This window comes from Lynx rufus, unplaced genomic scaffold (genome assembly GCF_022079265.1).
Source record: "Lynx rufus isolate CCGP_SWC_20201006 ecotype Redwood Valley unplaced genomic scaffold, mLynRuf1.p SCAF_4, whole genome shotgun sequence".
Lineage (NCBI taxonomy): Eukaryota > Metazoa > Chordata > Mammalia > Carnivora > Felidae > Lynx > Lynx rufus.
Genome location: NW_025814856.1, coordinates 164618486 through 164636700, shown reverse-complemented (window position 1 = coordinate 164636700; position 18215 = coordinate 164618486). Strand labels below are relative to the sequence as shown.

General features: G+C 49.3%; 1 protein-coding gene across 5 annotated transcripts in view; it reads left to right on the top strand.

Annotated features, from left to right (window-relative positions):
- The window catches only part of PRKAG2 (protein kinase AMP-activated non-catalytic subunit gamma 2), a 261354-nt gene that overhangs the window by 191821 nt on the left and 51318 nt on the right, over positions 1-18215 (top strand). For all 5 annotated transcript variants that reach the window (XM_047094666.1, XM_047094665.1, XM_047094664.1 and 2 more), the window contains exon 5: positions 10772-10841. In XM_047094666.1, the coding sequence (XP_046950622.1) occupies positions 10772-10841 (70 nt within the window). The remainder of the gene's footprint in view (positions 1-10771; positions 10842-18215) is intronic.

Sequence of the window (18215 nt, the reverse complement as noted above, 5' to 3'; positions counted from 1 at the left end):
TTTGTGTCTTTGTTGTTGTTTTTTTTTTTTTTTCAACTTAACCGACTTTGTAATTTTTGACGGCGTTATATATATGCAGAAATACAGTTTTCACAATTAGGCTAAAACCTCCCCCTGATTAGCGTCTCGCCTCCCAAGGGCAGGGCCGAGATCGGCTAGAGTTCCCAAATAACCCCGTGGGATGCTTTTGGCTGCAAAGTAACAGAAAACCGCGACTCAAAGTGGCTCGAAGGATAAAGACATCTACTGCCTCAGGTTACAGGTACAGGAGTAGGACAGGCCCCAGGCGGGGGGAGATACAGGCCTGCTCAGTGATGTCACCAAGGACCCAAGTCCTTTCCCTTACTCAGCCCTGGCTTCATCTGAAGGCCGGTCCTCAGTAGCAGTCGAGGCTACGTGCTCTCTGAGGCCAGAACGGGGCGGGGCGGGGATCCTCTTCACCCATAAGCCCTCCCTTTTACTCCAGGAGAGTAAGAAACGCTGTCACCATCGCGACTCACGTAAGCGAAGGGCGTGCGCTGCGACGAAGTGAAGGACTCGTTCTAGGAAAGAAGTTGGTAGAAGAGGCGTGGGTGCCACGCAGGCAAAACCAAGAGGATCCCCCGCAACGTGGTGCGACGTGCCACGCCCTGAGGGGTACACACGGCAAATACGGGGTTGCAAGGGAGGCTAAGGTGGGGAATGTATCTGTGTCTACACTCTGCGTCTACGCATATACACATAGAGACACCTATATTCTTACACACGTAATTCATAATAACACATATACACGTGTATATTACATAGATAGCATCACGTAGAGTATGAGAAATACTGTCTTTTCCAAATCAAGGCATAAACAAAATGGTACATTTAGATAAGAATCAGCGTGTACGTGAAACACGCTACCATGGAAGAATAGGTAAAATTATACAGCCCCTGGGAACCACAACATAAAGAACTAAAGGTAAGAGGCACCAAACGACGTGAATCCTCAGGTGGGAAATAGTAACTAAGCCACAAAGCAGCCGCGAGAACTTACAAGTACATTTATCACAGTCGCAGGGTATGAAGCTAACATACAAAAATCAATTACGTCTTCCGTGAGATGCTAACAGCAAACAATTAGCACATGAAATCTGGGAAAGAGTTTCACTGACAACAAAAGCATCAGAAAAACGCCCCCCCCCATCAGATACTTAGGAAAAAATTTAGTAAAAGATGTGTGGGACCTCTGCACTGAAAACCACAGAAGACGGCTGAGAGAGACCAAAGCGAACACAAATGAGCAGAGAGGTAAACCATGGTCCTGAATCTAAAGGCCTGACATTGTGAAGATGTGAATCCTTCCCAAATGGACCAACAAGTAAAATGGAATCCCAACCAACATTCCAGGAGGCTTTTGGTTATTCTGAATTGTATGTGGAAACACAAAGGGCTTAGGGGAGCCAAAGCAAGTTTTTTAAATGAAGAACAAAGTTGGAAAATGCTCACCACCTGATTTCAAGACTTACTACAGACCTACGATGATCAAGAAGGGGCGCCTGGGTGGTTCAGTCGGTTAAGTGTCTGACTTTGGCTCAGGTCATGATCTCGCGCTCTGTGGGTTCAAGGCCCACGTCGGGCTCTGTGCTGACAGCTCGGAGCCCGGAGCCTGCTTTGGATTCTGTGTCTCCCTCTCTCTCTGCCCCTCCCCGACTCGTGCTCTGTCTCTCAAAAATGAACATTAAATTTTTTTTTGTTTGTTTTTAAAGAAAGGGTGGTCGGGGCGCCTGGGTGGCGCAGTCGGTTAAGCGTCCGACTTCAGCCAGGTCACGATCTCGCGGTCCGTGAGTTCGAGCCCCGCGTCAGGCTCTGGGCTGATGGCTCAGAGCCTGGAGCCTGCTTCCGATTCTGTGTCTCCCTCTCTCTCTGCCCCTCGCCCGTTCATGCTCTGTCTCTCTCTGTCCCAAAAATAAATAAACGTTGAAAAAAAAATTTTTTTAAAGAAAGGGTGGTCATGACGAAAGTATAGATTGAGATCATTGAACAGAGTGGAGAGGCCGGAGACAGATGCCCCGTATATAGTAGGTTGACCTTACATAAAGATGCCAAGGCAATCTTTTATTTTCATTGGGGAAAATAAAGTCTTTTAATTTTTTTTGTTTATTTATCTTTGAGAGAGAGACAGATAAAGCATGAGTGGGGGAGGAGCAGAGAGAGAGGGAGACACAGAATCCGAAGCAGGCTCCAGGCTCCGAGCTGTCAGCACAGAGCCCGACGCGGGGCTCGAACCCACGAACCGCGAGATCATGACCTGAGCCGAAGTCGGACACTTAACCGACTGAGCCACCCAGGCTCCCCAATAAAGTCTTTTATTGGGAGCCACTAGACGTCAGTATGGGGAAAAAATGAACCTAAACTCTCACCATCCATCCTAATAAAAAATTAAACCCAAACAGATCAGAGACCTAAATGAAAAAAAATTCTAGAAGGAAACATTGAAGAAAATTTTCACACTCTTGGGGGACAGGAGGCAAAGAGTTCTTAGGACACAAAATGCATGAATCATGAAAGGATAAATTGGATCTCATGAACCTCAGAATCATTATGCTAAGTGAAATAATCCAGGAGCAAAAAAGTATCTACTGAATGCTTCCATGTATAGAAAATTCTGGGAAATGTCTATGATAGCAGCAAAAACTAGATCACTGGTTGCTGAAGGAGGGATGAACCACAAAGGGGCACGAGGAAATGTCTGGGGTGAGAGAAACGTATGTATCTTGATTGGAATGAAGGTTTTTTTGTTGACTCATCAGATTGTGCACTTGAAATGGATACCGTTTATTGTAGGCAAATTTTATCAATAAAAAAGAGACACTAAATACCCTTCGGAAAAGATTTATAACTTGAGGTCTGCGGGACCTGTCTCTACACTTAGTTGGTTGGCTCTGTGTCCCCAGTTCACGTCAACCCTCCTGATTGGCTGCATGACATCATAAACAGTGAGTAAAGATCACCAGATTCCTCAGACCCAAGTGCAGAAGAGGCAACAGAAGAATTAACAGGTCCCTTTGATTTCGACTTGACTATTATACTTCCTTCCAAGCACTTTATGTAGAACACAGCAGAAAAATGGCAGTGGTCTGTTAATCACTTTTGTCAATTTTCACCAATTTCTAGCCAGAGTTTCTATACATGAAGGAATTAAAAAAACCCGAAAAGCTATTCTCATTGGTCTCTTCTGGGAAGGGCTAATGACTAGGCCAGTTGTAAGAGGAAGAGGAGAGAACAGTGAAAAAAGCCATCATGGGACTTTATATCACTTTTTGTGTCGCTCTATTTTTTTTAATTTTTTTTTCAACGTTTTTATCTATTTTTGGGACAGAGAGAGACAGAGCATGAACGGGCGAGGGGCAGAGAGAGAGGGAGACACAGAATCGGAAACAGGCTCCAGGCTCTGAGCCATCAGCCCAGAGCCCGACGCGGGGCTCGAACTCACGGACCGCAAGATCGTGACCTGGCTGAAGTCGGATGCTTAACCGACTGCGCCACCCAGGCGCCCCTGAGATTTATTTTTAAGTCATCTCCACACCCATGTGGGACTTGAACTCACAGCCCTGGGATCCACCGACTAAACCAGCCAGGCACCCCGTTTTGTGTCACTGTGTAATAGAAACACAGAAAAATGTTTATGGCTTGGTGCACTAAGAATTGAAAGGTTAATTGAACGAATTGAGCAGTACTTATTAATTTGCAAAGGATTACGGGACAACAAGAATTACCAGGAGAATAGAATATATTTAGCTCCCAGTAAGTCATGTCAAACACAAACCTAAGAATGAAATATTTTGTTAGCAAAAAATAAAAGCAAATTTGGATTTACTTGTGAAAAGCAAGAGAAAGACATATTTCAGACCCTAACTGCTGAGCTCCACAAACGTGGAACTTGAAGAGGAACAAACTGATCCTATGTGGGTGTAGGGTTCCCACTTCTTATCTTTGATGTGCATTTCTAATCACAGCAGATATTTTATTGACCACCGACCATGGTGCCTGGCATACAGCAGCTACTAAATATATGTTCAACGTCTGTCTTCAAAACCTGAACATTGTCTACTTTTTGAAAGTTAGAAGACAGTTTAACAGAAAGAATCCGGGCAAAAGGGACATTTTTTGTTTAGTTCATTTTCTTCCTCTCTTATTGAATCCTTTGAAATAGGTTTTTTATTTATTTACTTTTAAAGTAAGTTCTCCACCCAGCGTGGGGCTTGAACTCACAGCCCCAAGATCAAGAACCACATGCTCTCTACCTACAGAGCCAGCCAGGCGCCTCTCTGAAACAGGTTTTCAGCTGACTGGAAGCCCCACTGAGCGTCGCAGTGGAGATGGACACTACTAGGGTGACCTCCCAGGTCACGAAGACAGGTAGAGAGGACTCAAGACCTACTTTAGGGGGATGAGTTTGAATTGTCCATAGAAGATTCGAATGGAGAAGACCAGGAAGCAGTCCGGAACTCAGGCTTGCTGTGAGCTTGTGACCGAGGCTTGGAGGTGTTCCGCGCAGAGGAGGGGTCAGAGCTGATCCGAGAGCAGAGCGAGTGGCAGGAACAGGCAGATCCCGTCCTGGCACCAGTGGGCGCCCCCGTCCCACCTCCCCTTCCGCACAGAGGACCCCTTTAAGGCAGCAGTGGCGGGGCGGGGGAGGCGGGGACCTCAACGCTGCAGGTTTCCAAATGCTAAATTATTCAGGAGCCACTTATCCAGTATTTAAGGTTGATTTATTTCTTGCAGTAGCTTTTTAAGATAAAATAAAAGGTAAAGCGAACTCCTATCTGACCTCAGCCCATAAAGGAAAAAGCTTTTTTGGCAGTCATTTTGTGATCAAGTTTTCCTGTCCGGTAGTGATTCAAAATACTGTCTTTTGCTGCACCTAGGCACAGCTGTGTTAGACAAACCTTAATAAGTTAGCATTTTTCACCAACCAGCAGGTCACGCTGCTAATGGCTCCGTGGGTTTTCAGGCATTCAATAAAATTCAACTCCAGCTGCCTGTTCCCTCCCATCATCCTGGAGTGCAGCAGCCCAGACTGGCTGCAGAAGCCGATAGAATATGGTAGAAATACTGAGATCTGCAGGAGGCCCAGCTAGGAAAACCCGGCCCCTCTCTCTACCGTGAGCTGCCACGTTCAGTTCTCGAGAGAGTTGAGGTGGCATCCACGTAAGCCCCTTCTTTTTGTTTTCTTAATTTATTTATTTTTGAGAGAGAGAGAGAGACAAAGCACAAGTGGGGGAGGGGCAGAGAGGGAGACACAGAATCTGAAGCAGGCTCCTGGCTCCGAGCTGTCAGCACAGAGCTCAACGTGGGGCTCGAACCCACGAACCTTGAGATCACGACCTGAGCCGAAGTCGGCCGCTTCACCGACTGAGCCACCCAGGCGCCCCCGCAACCCCCTTCTCTGCATGCAGAACACTGCCCGAAACCTTCCCTCTCCTGGCTTCCCCGTCTCCCCAAAATAGCTCACGTTGAGTCTGGCTTATAAGTCAGTTGAGACTCTAAGAAAACATCACCTAAAATATCACCATGAAAGGGCAACTAACAATCACCAACCTTAAATGGTTTGTGCCAACCAATCCATCACTCATTTCACCCTGTCAACAAGTGTGTACATTGCAGACCCTCAAATTCCTGAAATTGACCTGGTATATTATAGAGGACAGTTTAATCTGGGAGCTATCCTACTAAGTGAAAGCAACCCGTGGAAATAAATCCTGCCTCCCGAACGTATAGGACAGAAATGGTTTTATTTGAGCCTTCTCCTGCACACCCATTATCAAGTGAAGTGAAATCTGAGAAACTGACATTAATTTGTTTTAAGTTCTATTCTCTACCAACTTCAGCAGTAATGGCTACAGGACTTTTTAAGCCTAAGAACCACGTTTGCGAGCACACAGCTTCCGGAAATACATACTCCCACTCGTGGCCCGTTTCCCTCCCCAAAACAACTCATCAGGAGTACAGGTGAAATTGATGATACTTCCAATAAACACCAATTAGAGATTTGTTTTTACAATTATACTAGGATTCCTGCAAGAAATTAAAATGCAGACCTTTCAAAAATTAGAATGATTGACACTTCCACTCTGTACCCCTGTGCTTTTTTTTTTTTTATTAAGCTTTTTATTTTGAGCTCATTGTAGATTCACATGCAGTTGTAATATACGTGTGCCCTCTACCTGGTTTCCCCCAAGGGTAACATCTTATAAAACTAAAGCGCAGGAGAAATGGACGCCCCCCCCCCACATTGCTAGCGAAAATGTAAAAAGGTACAGCCACCGTGGAAAACAGTTCGGCGATTTCTCAAAATGTTAAATACAGAGTTACCATATGACCCAGAAATTCTATTCCTGGGTCTATACCCAAGAGAAATGAAAACGTATGTCCACACAGATCACTTGTACATGAATGTTTATAGCACCGATATTCACAATAGCCAAAATGGGGAGAACGGATACGTAAAATGTGGTCTATGCATTCAATGGAATATTACTCAGCAATAAAAAGAAAGGAAGTGTTGGGGCGCCTGGGTGGCGCAGTCGGTTAAGCGTCCGACTTCAGCCAGGTCACGATCTCGCGGTCCGTGAGTTCGAGCCCCGCGTCGGGCTCTGGGCTGATGGCTCAGAGCCTGGAGCCTGTTTCCAATTCTGTGTCTCCCTCTCTCTCTGCCCCTCGCCCGTTCATGCTCTGTCTCTCTCTGTCCCAAAAATAAATAAACGTTGAAAAAAAAATTAAAAAAAAAAAAAAAAGAAAGGAAGTGTTGATCCATGTTACAGCGTGGACGCTGAGTGAAAGAAGCTAGAGATAAAAGAAAAAAAAACCTACATATTTTATGATTCCACGTCAGTGAAGTTTGCCAGAATAGGCAAATCTATGAAGACAGAAAATAGGTTAGTGGTTGCCTGGGGCTGGGAATAGAGAGAGGTTAAGAGAGTGATAAGGAATGACCGTTAGTGGGTACAGGGTTTCTCTTTGAGATGATGAAATGCTGTAAACACAGATAGTGGCACAACTCGGTGAATATACCGAACACGTATTTTTATGGTATGTGAATCCTATCTCAATAAAAAAAATTGTTTTTAATTACCCTCACTGGTCATTTCCTCCACACAAATAAGTGTGGCTTGACTCATGGGAGGAAAAATACAGTATAACACAAGCAGGATGTTGACATTGATTCAGTCAAGATGCCGAACGGTTCCTTCACCACAAGGACCCCTCGTGCTGCCCTTTTTTAGCCACAGGTACCTCTGTCCCCCACCCCCACCCTGACCCCTGCACCCACTAATCTGTGCTCCACTTGTACAATTTTGTCATTTCAAGAATGTTATATAAATGGAGTAACATAGTATGTAACCTTTGGGGATGGGTTTCTCCCATTCATCCTAACTCCCTGGACATTCATGCGAGTGGTTGTGTGTATCGATAATTCATTCCTTTTTTATTGCTGAGTACTATTCCCAGGTATAGACGTAACATACTTTGTTTACCAGTCGCCTGCTGAACGACATCTGTTATCTCTGGTTTGGGCTATTACAAATGAAACTTTTATGAACATGGTATACAGGTTTTCACGTAAACGTAAGTTTCCATTTCCCAGGATAAATGCCCAAGACTGCAAATGATGTGTCACGTAGCAGCCTGCGTGTTTAGCTTCAAAGGAAACTGCTGAGTTGTCTTCCAGCGCAGTAGTATAATTTGCCATCCCCACAGCAATGCAGAAGCGATGGTCCTCACCAGCATGTGCTGTTTATTTTTGTTTTGGCCGTTCTAATAGGGGTGTGGTCACAGCTCACCGTGGTTTTAATTTGCATGTCCCTGATGGCTCATGTCGTCAAACATCTTTTCACGGGCTTGTTGCCATTTGCCTGTCTTTTTCGTATCCTAACTGAATTCTAACTTTTATTTTTCTAAGCTGGAGTTTCGAGAGTTCTTTATGTCTACCAGATCCCAGTCATTTGTTGGCTCTGCGGTTTTACAAGTATTTTCTCCTATTCTGGCACGAGTCTTTTCATCCTCTTAACAAGGTCTGTCACCGAGCAGACATTTTTTATTTTACTGGGGTTCCGTGTGTTCATTTTACCTTTTATGGATCATGCTTTTTGATATCGAGCCTTACTCTTCGCCTAGTAATAGATCCCAAATGGTTTGCTTTTCTTTTTCTAGAAGTTTTATAATTCTGCATTTTATTTTTAAGTCCATGACCCAATTTGAGTTCATTTTTGTATAAGGTGTGAGGCTTACATTGAGGTTGAGGCTTATTTTTTTTGCCTATCCGCGTCTGATTGCACCACTGTTTTTGCACCTTCCTCAAGCCCATATTAATGTGGGTCTATTTCTAGTTCTCTGTTTCGGTTGATTATGTGTCTCTCCCCCTACCAGTACCAAACAGTAGTGACTACTCCTACCTCATCATTTTCAAGACTGTTTTAGCTATTCTACAGCCTGTGCCTTTCCACACAAGTTTAAGAATGAGTTCATCTTGTCTACCGTCCAACCTCGGCTTGGGTCATGATCCCCTGGTTCACGAGTTTGAGCCTCAAATTAGGTTCTGTGCTAACAGTGCTGAACCTGCTTGGGATTCTCTCTCCCTGCTCCTCCCCCCCCTCACGCTCTCCTGTGCGCGTGCTCTCTCCCTCTGTCTCTCGAAATAAAGAAGTAAAGTTAAAAAAAAAAAAGAAAACCTGGTTAGGATCTTGGTGGGAATTGCATTAAACGCAGAGATCAATCTGGGGGAAGACGGACCACTTTGCTATGTTGGGTCTTCCCATGCATAAACACGGGATGTCTCCCCATTTATTTAGGATTTCTTCCATTACAACCACATTGTAATTTTCAGCATACGGATCCTGTACATGTTAAGTGTATCCCTACATCACGTTCTCTACAGTTGATCATAGTATTGTTTGTAATAGCACTTTCCACATGTTCATTGTTAGTAGGTGGAAATGCAATTGATTTCTAGGTGTTGATCTTGCAGCCTATGACCTGGCTGAACTCACCAGTTCTCGTTTTGGTTGTTTTTGTTTTGTTTTGTTTTTCAATAGATTCCTTGGAACTTTCTGTGAAGACAACCATGTCATCTGAACATAGGGAGGATTTTACTTCTTCCTTTGCAATTTGCATGGCTTTTCTTTCTTTCTTGCCTTACTGCCGCGGCTGGAACTTCCAGCGATGTGTTGAATAAAAATAGTGTGAAAGCAGGCAGAGTTGCCTTGTTCCTGAGCTTAGAGGGAAAGCATTCAGGCTCTTGCTGTTAAATATGACGCAGCTGCAGGGTTTGTTTTTGGTTTGTTTTGTTTTGTTTTGTTTTGACCAACAAAGGTCTTACAAAATTAGTTTTGTCCTCTTCTCCCCCCCCCCCGCCCCCCACATACCCTTTTTGAGGAGAAGCAGCTAAGTCTCAACTTGGGGATTGGCCCAACCGAGATGACAGAGCAAAAAGGAACCGCAAAGGAGATTTTAGTACTTCCTCTTCCAGGCCAGGCTTGCAAGAGTGATAAAACTAGGCTTCCTTTCGAGGGGGGGGGGGGGTACTTTACAGCCCTAATCAGCGCCAGGGAGCTAATCTGCCAGGGCCCTTGCAGTCTGCAGTGAGCTAAGGGCACCCCGTAGATGGGGCAGAAATTGGCTGTCACACCGGAGAGCCTCGGGGAGTGGGGCGCCTGTCCCCTCTCCCGCTGCCCTGCTCTCCCAGCTTCGCTTGCCTGCCACCCCGAGCTGCTGCCGATAGCGGCGTCTCAGATACCCAGATCCAGGGCGACAGGAGTGGCCGGGGCCAGATCGAGATTTGTGTGAGCTTTTGGCAGTGGCTCAGCCCAAGCGGAGGACCAGCTGCGAAGAAAGGGAGCAAATTAAGACTTCCGTGGCTGGGTAAAACTGATAGCAACAAAGTGCAGCTACAATACGTGTAATCCCCGGAACATTTCTTGTTTTTAATGGGGGCAGGGGACGGACAGTTTAATCTAAAATTTAAAAAAGAAAAGCCATCACACCCCGCCCCCAGCCCGCGTTGCCCTCTCCCCTCCGGGGTCCCCGCAGGCCCCCGCCCCTCTCTCCCGGGCGTCGCCCCGCCCACCCGGCGGCGCTCCCCTCTCGCCCCACCCCCGGGCTGGCCGAGACCACACCTGCGCAGGTTAACCCTGCGGGGACGCGCCGCCCGTGGGTGGCGGGGAAGGTGAGCGGGGGAGCGCGGGGGGGCGGGGGGAGGTGGGAGGACCCGGCGAGGCTGGGAAAACGGGCCTCCGCTAATGGCGGCCCGGCGGCCGAGGCGGGAAGGAGGGCCGCGGCCGGAGGGGGGCGCCCCGGCCGCCGTCGCGCGAGCCGGCCCCGGGCTCCTCGGGGTCCTCTTCCCACGCTTCCTCCTCGCCGGTCCGTACCAAAGCCGCCGGGGGGCGGGGGGGCGGACCGTTCCACTCGGGGAGGGGCGGCGGGTTAGGCCGCGGCCCGCGCCACCTGCGGCCCCCGGACGGGGGCGGGGGCTGAGGGGCTGGGGCCGCGCCGTCCTCTCCGTTCCCCTTCGGTTCCCTGCCGGCGGGCGGGGCCGCCCCGGCCGGGCCGCCCGCCGCCGCCGGCCCGGAGGCCCCTCCCCACGGCGCCCCGCGCGTCCCCGCCCGCGCCCGCACTCGGCGCCCGCACCCCCGCGCGCCCCCGCGCGCCCCCGCTCGCGTCCCCGCCCGCACCCCCGCGCCCCCGCCCGCGCGGCCGGGACGAGCGCCGCCGAGCGCATGCTGATCCCTGTCCTCCTCCTCCTCAGGCGGCGCTGGCGGCGGCCCCGGGACCCGCGGAAGCCGGCATGCTGGAGAAATTCGAGTTGGAAGAAGAAGGTGAGTGCCCCCCCGCCCCCGCCGGAGCGCGCTCCGTTTCGACGCCGAGGGGCCGGGGCGCGGGGACCGCCGGGGTTCACGCCCCGGAGGCCGTGCGGCCCCGGCTGCCGAGCGCGGCCGGGGATGCAGACGCCGAGCCGGCCGAGGACGTCTGCAGTGGCCCGCGGGTGCCGATCGGGGGTGGGGGGGGGGGTTGGAATCCGGGCTGGGTCCGGGAGGGGAGCCCCGAAACCCGGCCATCCGCTCCGAGGGGCGGCCCTTTTGTCCTAACCAGCCCAACTCGAGGGAGAGCCAGGTGTCATGCAGCAGGAATTGTTTGTGGTGCCGCCGTACACGTAGAGGTAACCCCCAAATTGCGTTGATGGCCCATACCCTAAAATAACACCAACCGGTTCCCTGCTCTGTATTTCCGAAAATACCACCGGCAGGGTGTGTCTTCTGGTTAATAGGGAAAGTTAAATAGGAAAACCAGAAGCGGCTTCGCGAATTGGGTTTGAGTTCAGGTGACCCTGTCACTCCATCATTTCTGTCGCCTCTGCGCTCGCTCGGGTTTTCTCTCTCCTGCCCTGTTTGCTTCTTACTTACCTGGATCTTGTGAGGAAGCTGTTGAAATGTGAAGGGGGTGAGTTCGTTCTTTGGCAGAATTGATATTTGAAACGGAATGCGATGAGCTTTCACCTGGATTTTATTTTGAAACTGTTAAAATGCAAAGGGCGCAAAGCTTGTTCTTTGCCAGAATTGGTATTTGAGATGGAATATGGCGAGCTCAGAGTCAGAAAAGAACTTTGTACGAGATGCTTGACAGTTTGAGGAATGTAATTTGAAAGAACTCCACGCTATCTCGTGTGCTTGCGTTATTTGTTTAGTGACTTCTCTTTGCCCCAGGAGTATTCATGGAATAAAGCTCCTGGAACAAAGAATGTGCCATGTGGATGCTGTGCCGTGTGCCAACTTTACTTTAATACTTTTGTTCATTTACAGCCAGGCAATGACTTAAATAAGCGTGCACGGCCAACATGAGAATGTCAGCCAGATAGTGTTAGGCCTGTACCTGCATTCATTTTATGTTTTAGCTTCCCTGCAGCATTTCACAAGCACGTTGCTAGAAGATAATGCACGCGTAGTAATTATCATTAGAAGTCTGCATCCATATTTATTATTAACGAGCAGTTACGTGATACATTTCAGAATCTTACTGGGACCTAATTTGCATTTTCTCCTACTGAAAAATAATCCAGTATCTTAAATCGAATCCTCCCCATTACTCATCAGTTGCCTATCGCGGGTCAAATTTTGGCCACTGTCCACAGAACAATACGGTGCGCCTCCCTTTCCGTTAAGATGTCGAGCGTCTGTATCGTAGGGGTTTTCTTTGTCCCTGATACCAGTAATAAGAGTCTATTGCATTTAAACTTTTTGCAGATTCACTTGTGGGCCAGAGGAAAGTGGAGACCACATGCGTTAGAAAGACAGCACAGTTATGGTTAAGGACATAGACCCAGCTTCACATCTCAGCTCCATTTCTGGTGTAGCCATGTGACTTGGGACAAATCACTGAGGTCCTCCTTGTGCCTTACTTTCCCAGTTTGTGAGATGAAGCTAATACCAGGGTGTTTTGAGGATTAGATGAGATAATTTGTGTAATGGTATTTAGGACGGTGTAAACCCATAGTAAGTACTGTGGACGTGTTAGTTACTATTTTTTTTTTATACCGAATTCATGGACTTTTTAGGCTTTTATTAACAAACCTTAACATGGAGAGTCTTCTCGACATGGATTTGACGGGTTTTTTTTTTTTTTTCTTACTTGCGATTTATTGATTTAATTATGTTGCGTTTCTCAAAGCAGATCTACGGGCCTGGTTTCTTTTGCATTGTTTCTGCCGACATAACGAATATGAAGTATGAAACCTAAGCATCTAAGGAAAGGGATTTCCTGTTTTCGCCCATCTATTTTTATCTATATCGCTGTCATTACTTTAAAGCAGGCTGAATCCCACAAATAACCCTGTCAAACTTTTCTAGATTTTTTTAAGAAGGCAGAACGTTAAGCACTTGCTCGGAAGCCGTTAGCAGAGCTAGAAAAAGAAATAGTGCCGGCATGCTTGTCTAAAATGCTGCTTTGTTTCTTTTGAACTTTATATTGCTTATTCATCCATAGGATGGAAAAACTGAATATCCAGCAGAATCTTGCGTTTATTTGCGGGGGTGGGGAAGGTCCTCACAGTTGAAGCCCTTACACCCTTCAGTATCCTGTGAACTACGTGTTAGCAGCCTTCATCACAGATGGCTGTTGAATCGATCCTCATTTGATCTGTAAACTCCTTTCTTGGGGCCCGCGGGTGGCTCCGTCGGTGAAGCGTCCATCCAGCTCTCGATTTCAGCTCGGGTCGTGATCTCACGGTTCTTGAGTTTGAGCCTCACGTTGGGCTCTGCACTGCCCGTGCTTGGGATTCTCTCTCTGTCTCTCTCTCTCTCTCTCTCTCTCTCTCTCTCTCTCTCTGCCCCTCCCCCACTCGCACACGCGTGCTTGCACGCACACAGGCGCACACGGTTCTCACGCGCTCTCTGTCTCTCAAATAAAGTTAAAAAAAATTCAGACTCCTTAACCATGACTGTCGTCGTTTCTGTCTTGCTCTGCGGATGCGTTGCTTAGACGGAGATACGTCTGGCAGGCACAGAAACACATGATGCCGAATATTTTCGTTACCGAGTGTTTTTCTGTTTCCTGATAAGTTACAACCAATACTGTATTTGTCAGAAGTAATTTGGGGGCGCTGGCGAAGTCGGAGTAGTCTCTTCAAATGTCGTTTGCTTCTGGGAAGGAAGGAAAAGCTGTACCGTGACCTGGTCAGGGGGTCCGAGTCATCTTTTGCCTGGATTCTGACGCCAGCGGCCTTGCCCCCGTTCTGCCACTAGCGCTCCTTACCATCAGATTCCTCCTTTGCGGGAAGCTCTTTATCTCTGTCTTCCGTCTATATATAGGATAAGTGGGTGCTTCTCTTCACTTGCAACCTCGCCGCCACCTCCCGGCCGTACACGCCAGTGATCGGAGGGCTGTCTGTGCCAGAGATCGCCAGACGTCTTTTTAAGGGGCGGGTTCTGATTCTGGGGCTCTGGGCTGGGACCTGGGGGTCTGCGTTTCTACCAGGCCCGCAGGGGCGGCGGCGGCGGCGGCTGCTTCCTGGACCTCTCTGTGAGTAGCAAGGCTCCAGAACAGACATCGGCACACTTCTGCAAAGGGCCAGATGGTCTGTGGCTCGGGCTCGGTCACGACTCCTCCGCCCGCCCGTGCGGCAGCGAGGCAGAAGGCAGCCGAAGCCCAAACTCAGCCCAACAGGCCGTGCTCCGGTGAGCCTTCATTTGTAAACACGGGCCGGATTTGGCTCCCAGGTGTAGTTGGCCAGACCCCGCGCTGCGCGCGCCTCTTGGTTTCTGCGTGCCTCTCACGGTCTCTGTGCCTTCGAGTGTTCTGTTACCTTGACCGCAAGACTTTCTCTTCCTCCCTGTCTCCGCCCCGTCCGTGTTACTCATGCCCTGCGGCTCTACCCAGATCTTGCCCCCTCTTCGAGGCCGTCCCCCAGATCCCTTCTGCGCCTCTTTTCACAGTTCGTCTTGCTGTTCCCCGTGCCTGATGTGGCCGGCACACAGTAGGCGTTCAGCAGTGTCCGGAATCTTCGTCCGGCGCCTCCGTGAATGTTACTCCGCGGGAGCGTTGAGGGGACCCGGTGGTTCTGTGTATGCAGAGGAGGGAGAACACTGCCTCACCCATAGCAGTCGCTTTATGCGTCTGCTTTTCAATTTTTTTATTCAGAGGTCAGTCACGTTAATGTTTTTCTTTTATCCGGATGAACTGTCTGGAACGTATTTTATGGCCAGACCAAGCACAAGGACTGAGTAGGGACCTAAACACAGCGCAGGGATGCTGTAGATAAGTACCAGCAGCTCAGTCACGATCAGTCTGTACTTTGGGCATGCTTCGAGAATTGGACAGCCCCTTGGAAGTATCCGTGTTCTCTCCCGGCTTCCCTCTTGTCCCTTCAGCTGTCACAGACTCTTCAGTTATTTCAGGGTCTTGGTAACTCGCCGTGGCGCTCTCCTCTCACTTAGCTGGCTCTCCAGCCTGCTTCTTCCCTCGCCATCTGCCTCCTCCCTGATCCCAGACCACCTCTGGGGTCCTTCCTGGCCTTCTTCACCCTCACGGCCTCCTCCAAACTATTAGCTTTCTAGAACTCACCTCCAGCTCACTTTGCCGGCGAGACTGGTCAACCTTGTCTACGCTGATCAAAAATATGGAAGAAACAGGGGCCACTTTTTTTTTTTTTTTTTTTTTAAGGAGGAAAAGCATAACTTGTCAGGTCAGAATGTTAGGCCTCGTTTGGTAGTAAAGTAGCGGTATCCTCATAATCCACAGTCGCTTGGGGCCCTGCCGCTTGTTTTGCTGTTGTTGTCACCGGGAGTTTTCTGCATAAAACAGGGCCTGCACCTGGTGAACTTGAGCTTTTCCTTCTGATTCAAAAATACGGCCTAAAGCAAGCAGCAACCACTCTATAAACAGAACCAAAAATTGGTGCTCGCTCAAACGCGTTCCTTTTCAACTGGGGGAGCAAAGCAAGCAAAGATTGGTTGTTGTCAGGGGACAAAAAATCTTAGCTATTACAGCGGCTCGTGGCTCTCCAAAGGGCCGTGTTACGTGAACGGATATCCAGGATTTCTGCCAGATCATAGTTTCACAGGCGTAGGACAGTTGGGGGGTGGGGGGGAATATATAAAAAGTTTCAGAGGGGGATTGGACGGTGCAAAGTTTGAGAAACACTGCTCTGACTTCAGGGAGAATTGTCTCTCTGTGTTTTTGCTCGGACCTGTCAGAGCAGCCCCTTATCACTGGCCTCAGAGCCGCTGCCCAGTGAGGCTCAGCCCAGGCCACTTGGTGGGACATTGGCTTTCATGTGAACAGTGCTGCCCTCTGGTGGTAGAGACGCCACAGTGATAGGTTTGTAGTCTCTGCCCACCCCCACCCCCCCCACCTTTGGGTACCTCTCCATGATGATTAGATTGTTCTAGATTATTGGAAGTCTCCGATCATCTATCATCCAAACTCTGGCCTTCCCTACCGTTTGCATACTCATCTCAGACGACAGATTCTCTCTTAATTATGAAAGTAGTTACAATTTTATGAAATATTTACAATTAATTTTTTTTTTTCCTCGGGGTGCCTGGCTGGCTCAGTCGGTTGAGCGTCCAACTCTTCATCTCAGCCCAGGTCATGATCTCACAGCTGGTTGAGTTTGAGCCCTGAGTCGGGCTCTGTGCTGACAGTGCGGAGCCTGCTTGGGATTCTCTCTCTCCCCCTCTCTCTGCCCCTCCCCCCCCCACATGGGCTCACACAAATGCTCGCTTGCTCTCAAAATAAACTTAAAAAAATTTGTTCTCATCTCTAGCTGACCCATATTTAAAAGCTTGCCATATTTAATAGGTTTTAGGTGTACATTTTAATGTCTCTAAAGTTAGGCTATAGCTTCACATTTGATGGTATCTTAGATTTGATGAGATAGAACGGTTGTCTTGTGGCCTGGGGAGGTGTCATTACCTGAAATGGAAAGATCCTGACTACCTGAGATAAAGAGGGGAGACTCGAGGTATTTGAAACCGGGATCTGTTGGCTAGGCCTCACGAGCAACTTCCAGAAAGTCCTCGGGAGCTGAGACAGCAGTCCGGTCCTCTCCATGAAGGATTGGTCTCCATGACCTTCCCTCTCAAGACCCGCTTTGCCCCGTGAAGGCCCTCAGCTGCGACTCCACCAGTCAGGGGGCCACGGTCCAGACCCGTGATTCGGATGGCGGCACAGTGCCCAGGATGGCCCCATCCTGCAGCTCTGCGTGGGCTGCAGAGTCCCTGAAAGATGTTATACCGGGATCCCTGAGGCTTTTTAAGTCTACTTATTTATTTTGAGAGAGAGACAGAGAGAGAGAGTGCTGCGTGGGGCTCGAACTCACAGACTGTGAGCTGAACTCATGACCTGAGCTGAAATCAAGAGTCAGACGTTTATTTGACCAACTGAGCCACCCAGGCGCCCCTCTGCGGATTTTAAAGTAGGAAGCCTGACAGAGCATTTGGAGTTGACTCGAAAGAAATGGAAAGATTGTTTATATCCGGTATTGGAGGTTCTCCTAACCAGCGTGCATGGTGTGCACTGAGCACTGTTGTAAGTGTTCACGTTCATCTAATCCTCACAATAGCCTCGAGACGTAAATATTTTTGTCATCCCTAGTTTATAGAGGAAGAAATCAAGAAAGAGGTTAAGTCACCGTCTCCGGGACGTACGTGGGAAGGTGGAGAACCAGGTTTCAAATACGGTCCCGTGCTCTGAGCCAGGGTGCGCAACCAGCCCGGAATCCTCTTTTACTCAGAAACCCTCTACGTGTTCCCACCTCCGGCACATTCCGCCTGAGCCACCGAGGCCATTTCCAGGGGCTGCCCGGTGCAGACTCCGGGGGACACCTGTCAGGCCCCTTCTTCCCTTCAACTCTTAGTAACAGTCCACAAAGATGGTCTCTGCTCCCGTGTACCGCACAGCCCCCTCGTGGCCACCTCACGCACGTCTGGCCGTTGCTTTTCTCTCCTTGATGGTCCCGACTCTTGTTTCCAGAGCGTGGGACGTCGAACTTGCTCCCGGCCGCCCTGCCCTGTGCCTACCCGCCTTCTTGTCCGCCGCCTTGCTCTCTGCCATCACTTTACTTACCCCGGGGCCTGTTGCCCCGTGTTTTAATGCCGTGTATTTAGGGGCGCCTGGGTGACTCAGTCGGTTAAGTGTCCACCTCTTGATTGCGGCTCAGGTCACGATCTCAGGGTTGTGAGATCGAGCCCCGCGTCGGGCTCGACGCTCCGCTCTGAGCGTGAAGCCTACCTGAGTGTCTCTGTCTCTCTCAAAATAAAATCTTTTTTAAAAATTAAAAAATAAAAATTTAATCCCACGTGTTTCGTGACCACAGTGCTTCATAACTGATGATGCCCAAACAGACACCTCACCCACATCTCTCCTGAGTACGCAGCTGCCGCTGGCCATCTCTGCCGACCACTTCGCCCGCGGCCTCTGTTTCTAGCCTCCTGCACCCCCTCCTCCCTGGTTTTCGGCCGGCCAAATTCAGTAAGTGGCATCACATCCAGCTCGCTGTCGTTGTAACAGGAGTGATGCCGGAGCTTGTGTGCCCGCGTCCGGGTGATGGAGCCCTCGGACCGTTGCCAGTGCCCCTCACTCCTGCCGTCACTCGGGGCCAGCCCGTCCGTGTTGCTGCTGACCTGTTAAGCAGCCCGCTGTCTCCCAGCACCTGCTCCACCCTCCAGTCAAGTTCAGTTGCTGCCCCCGGAGGTGTT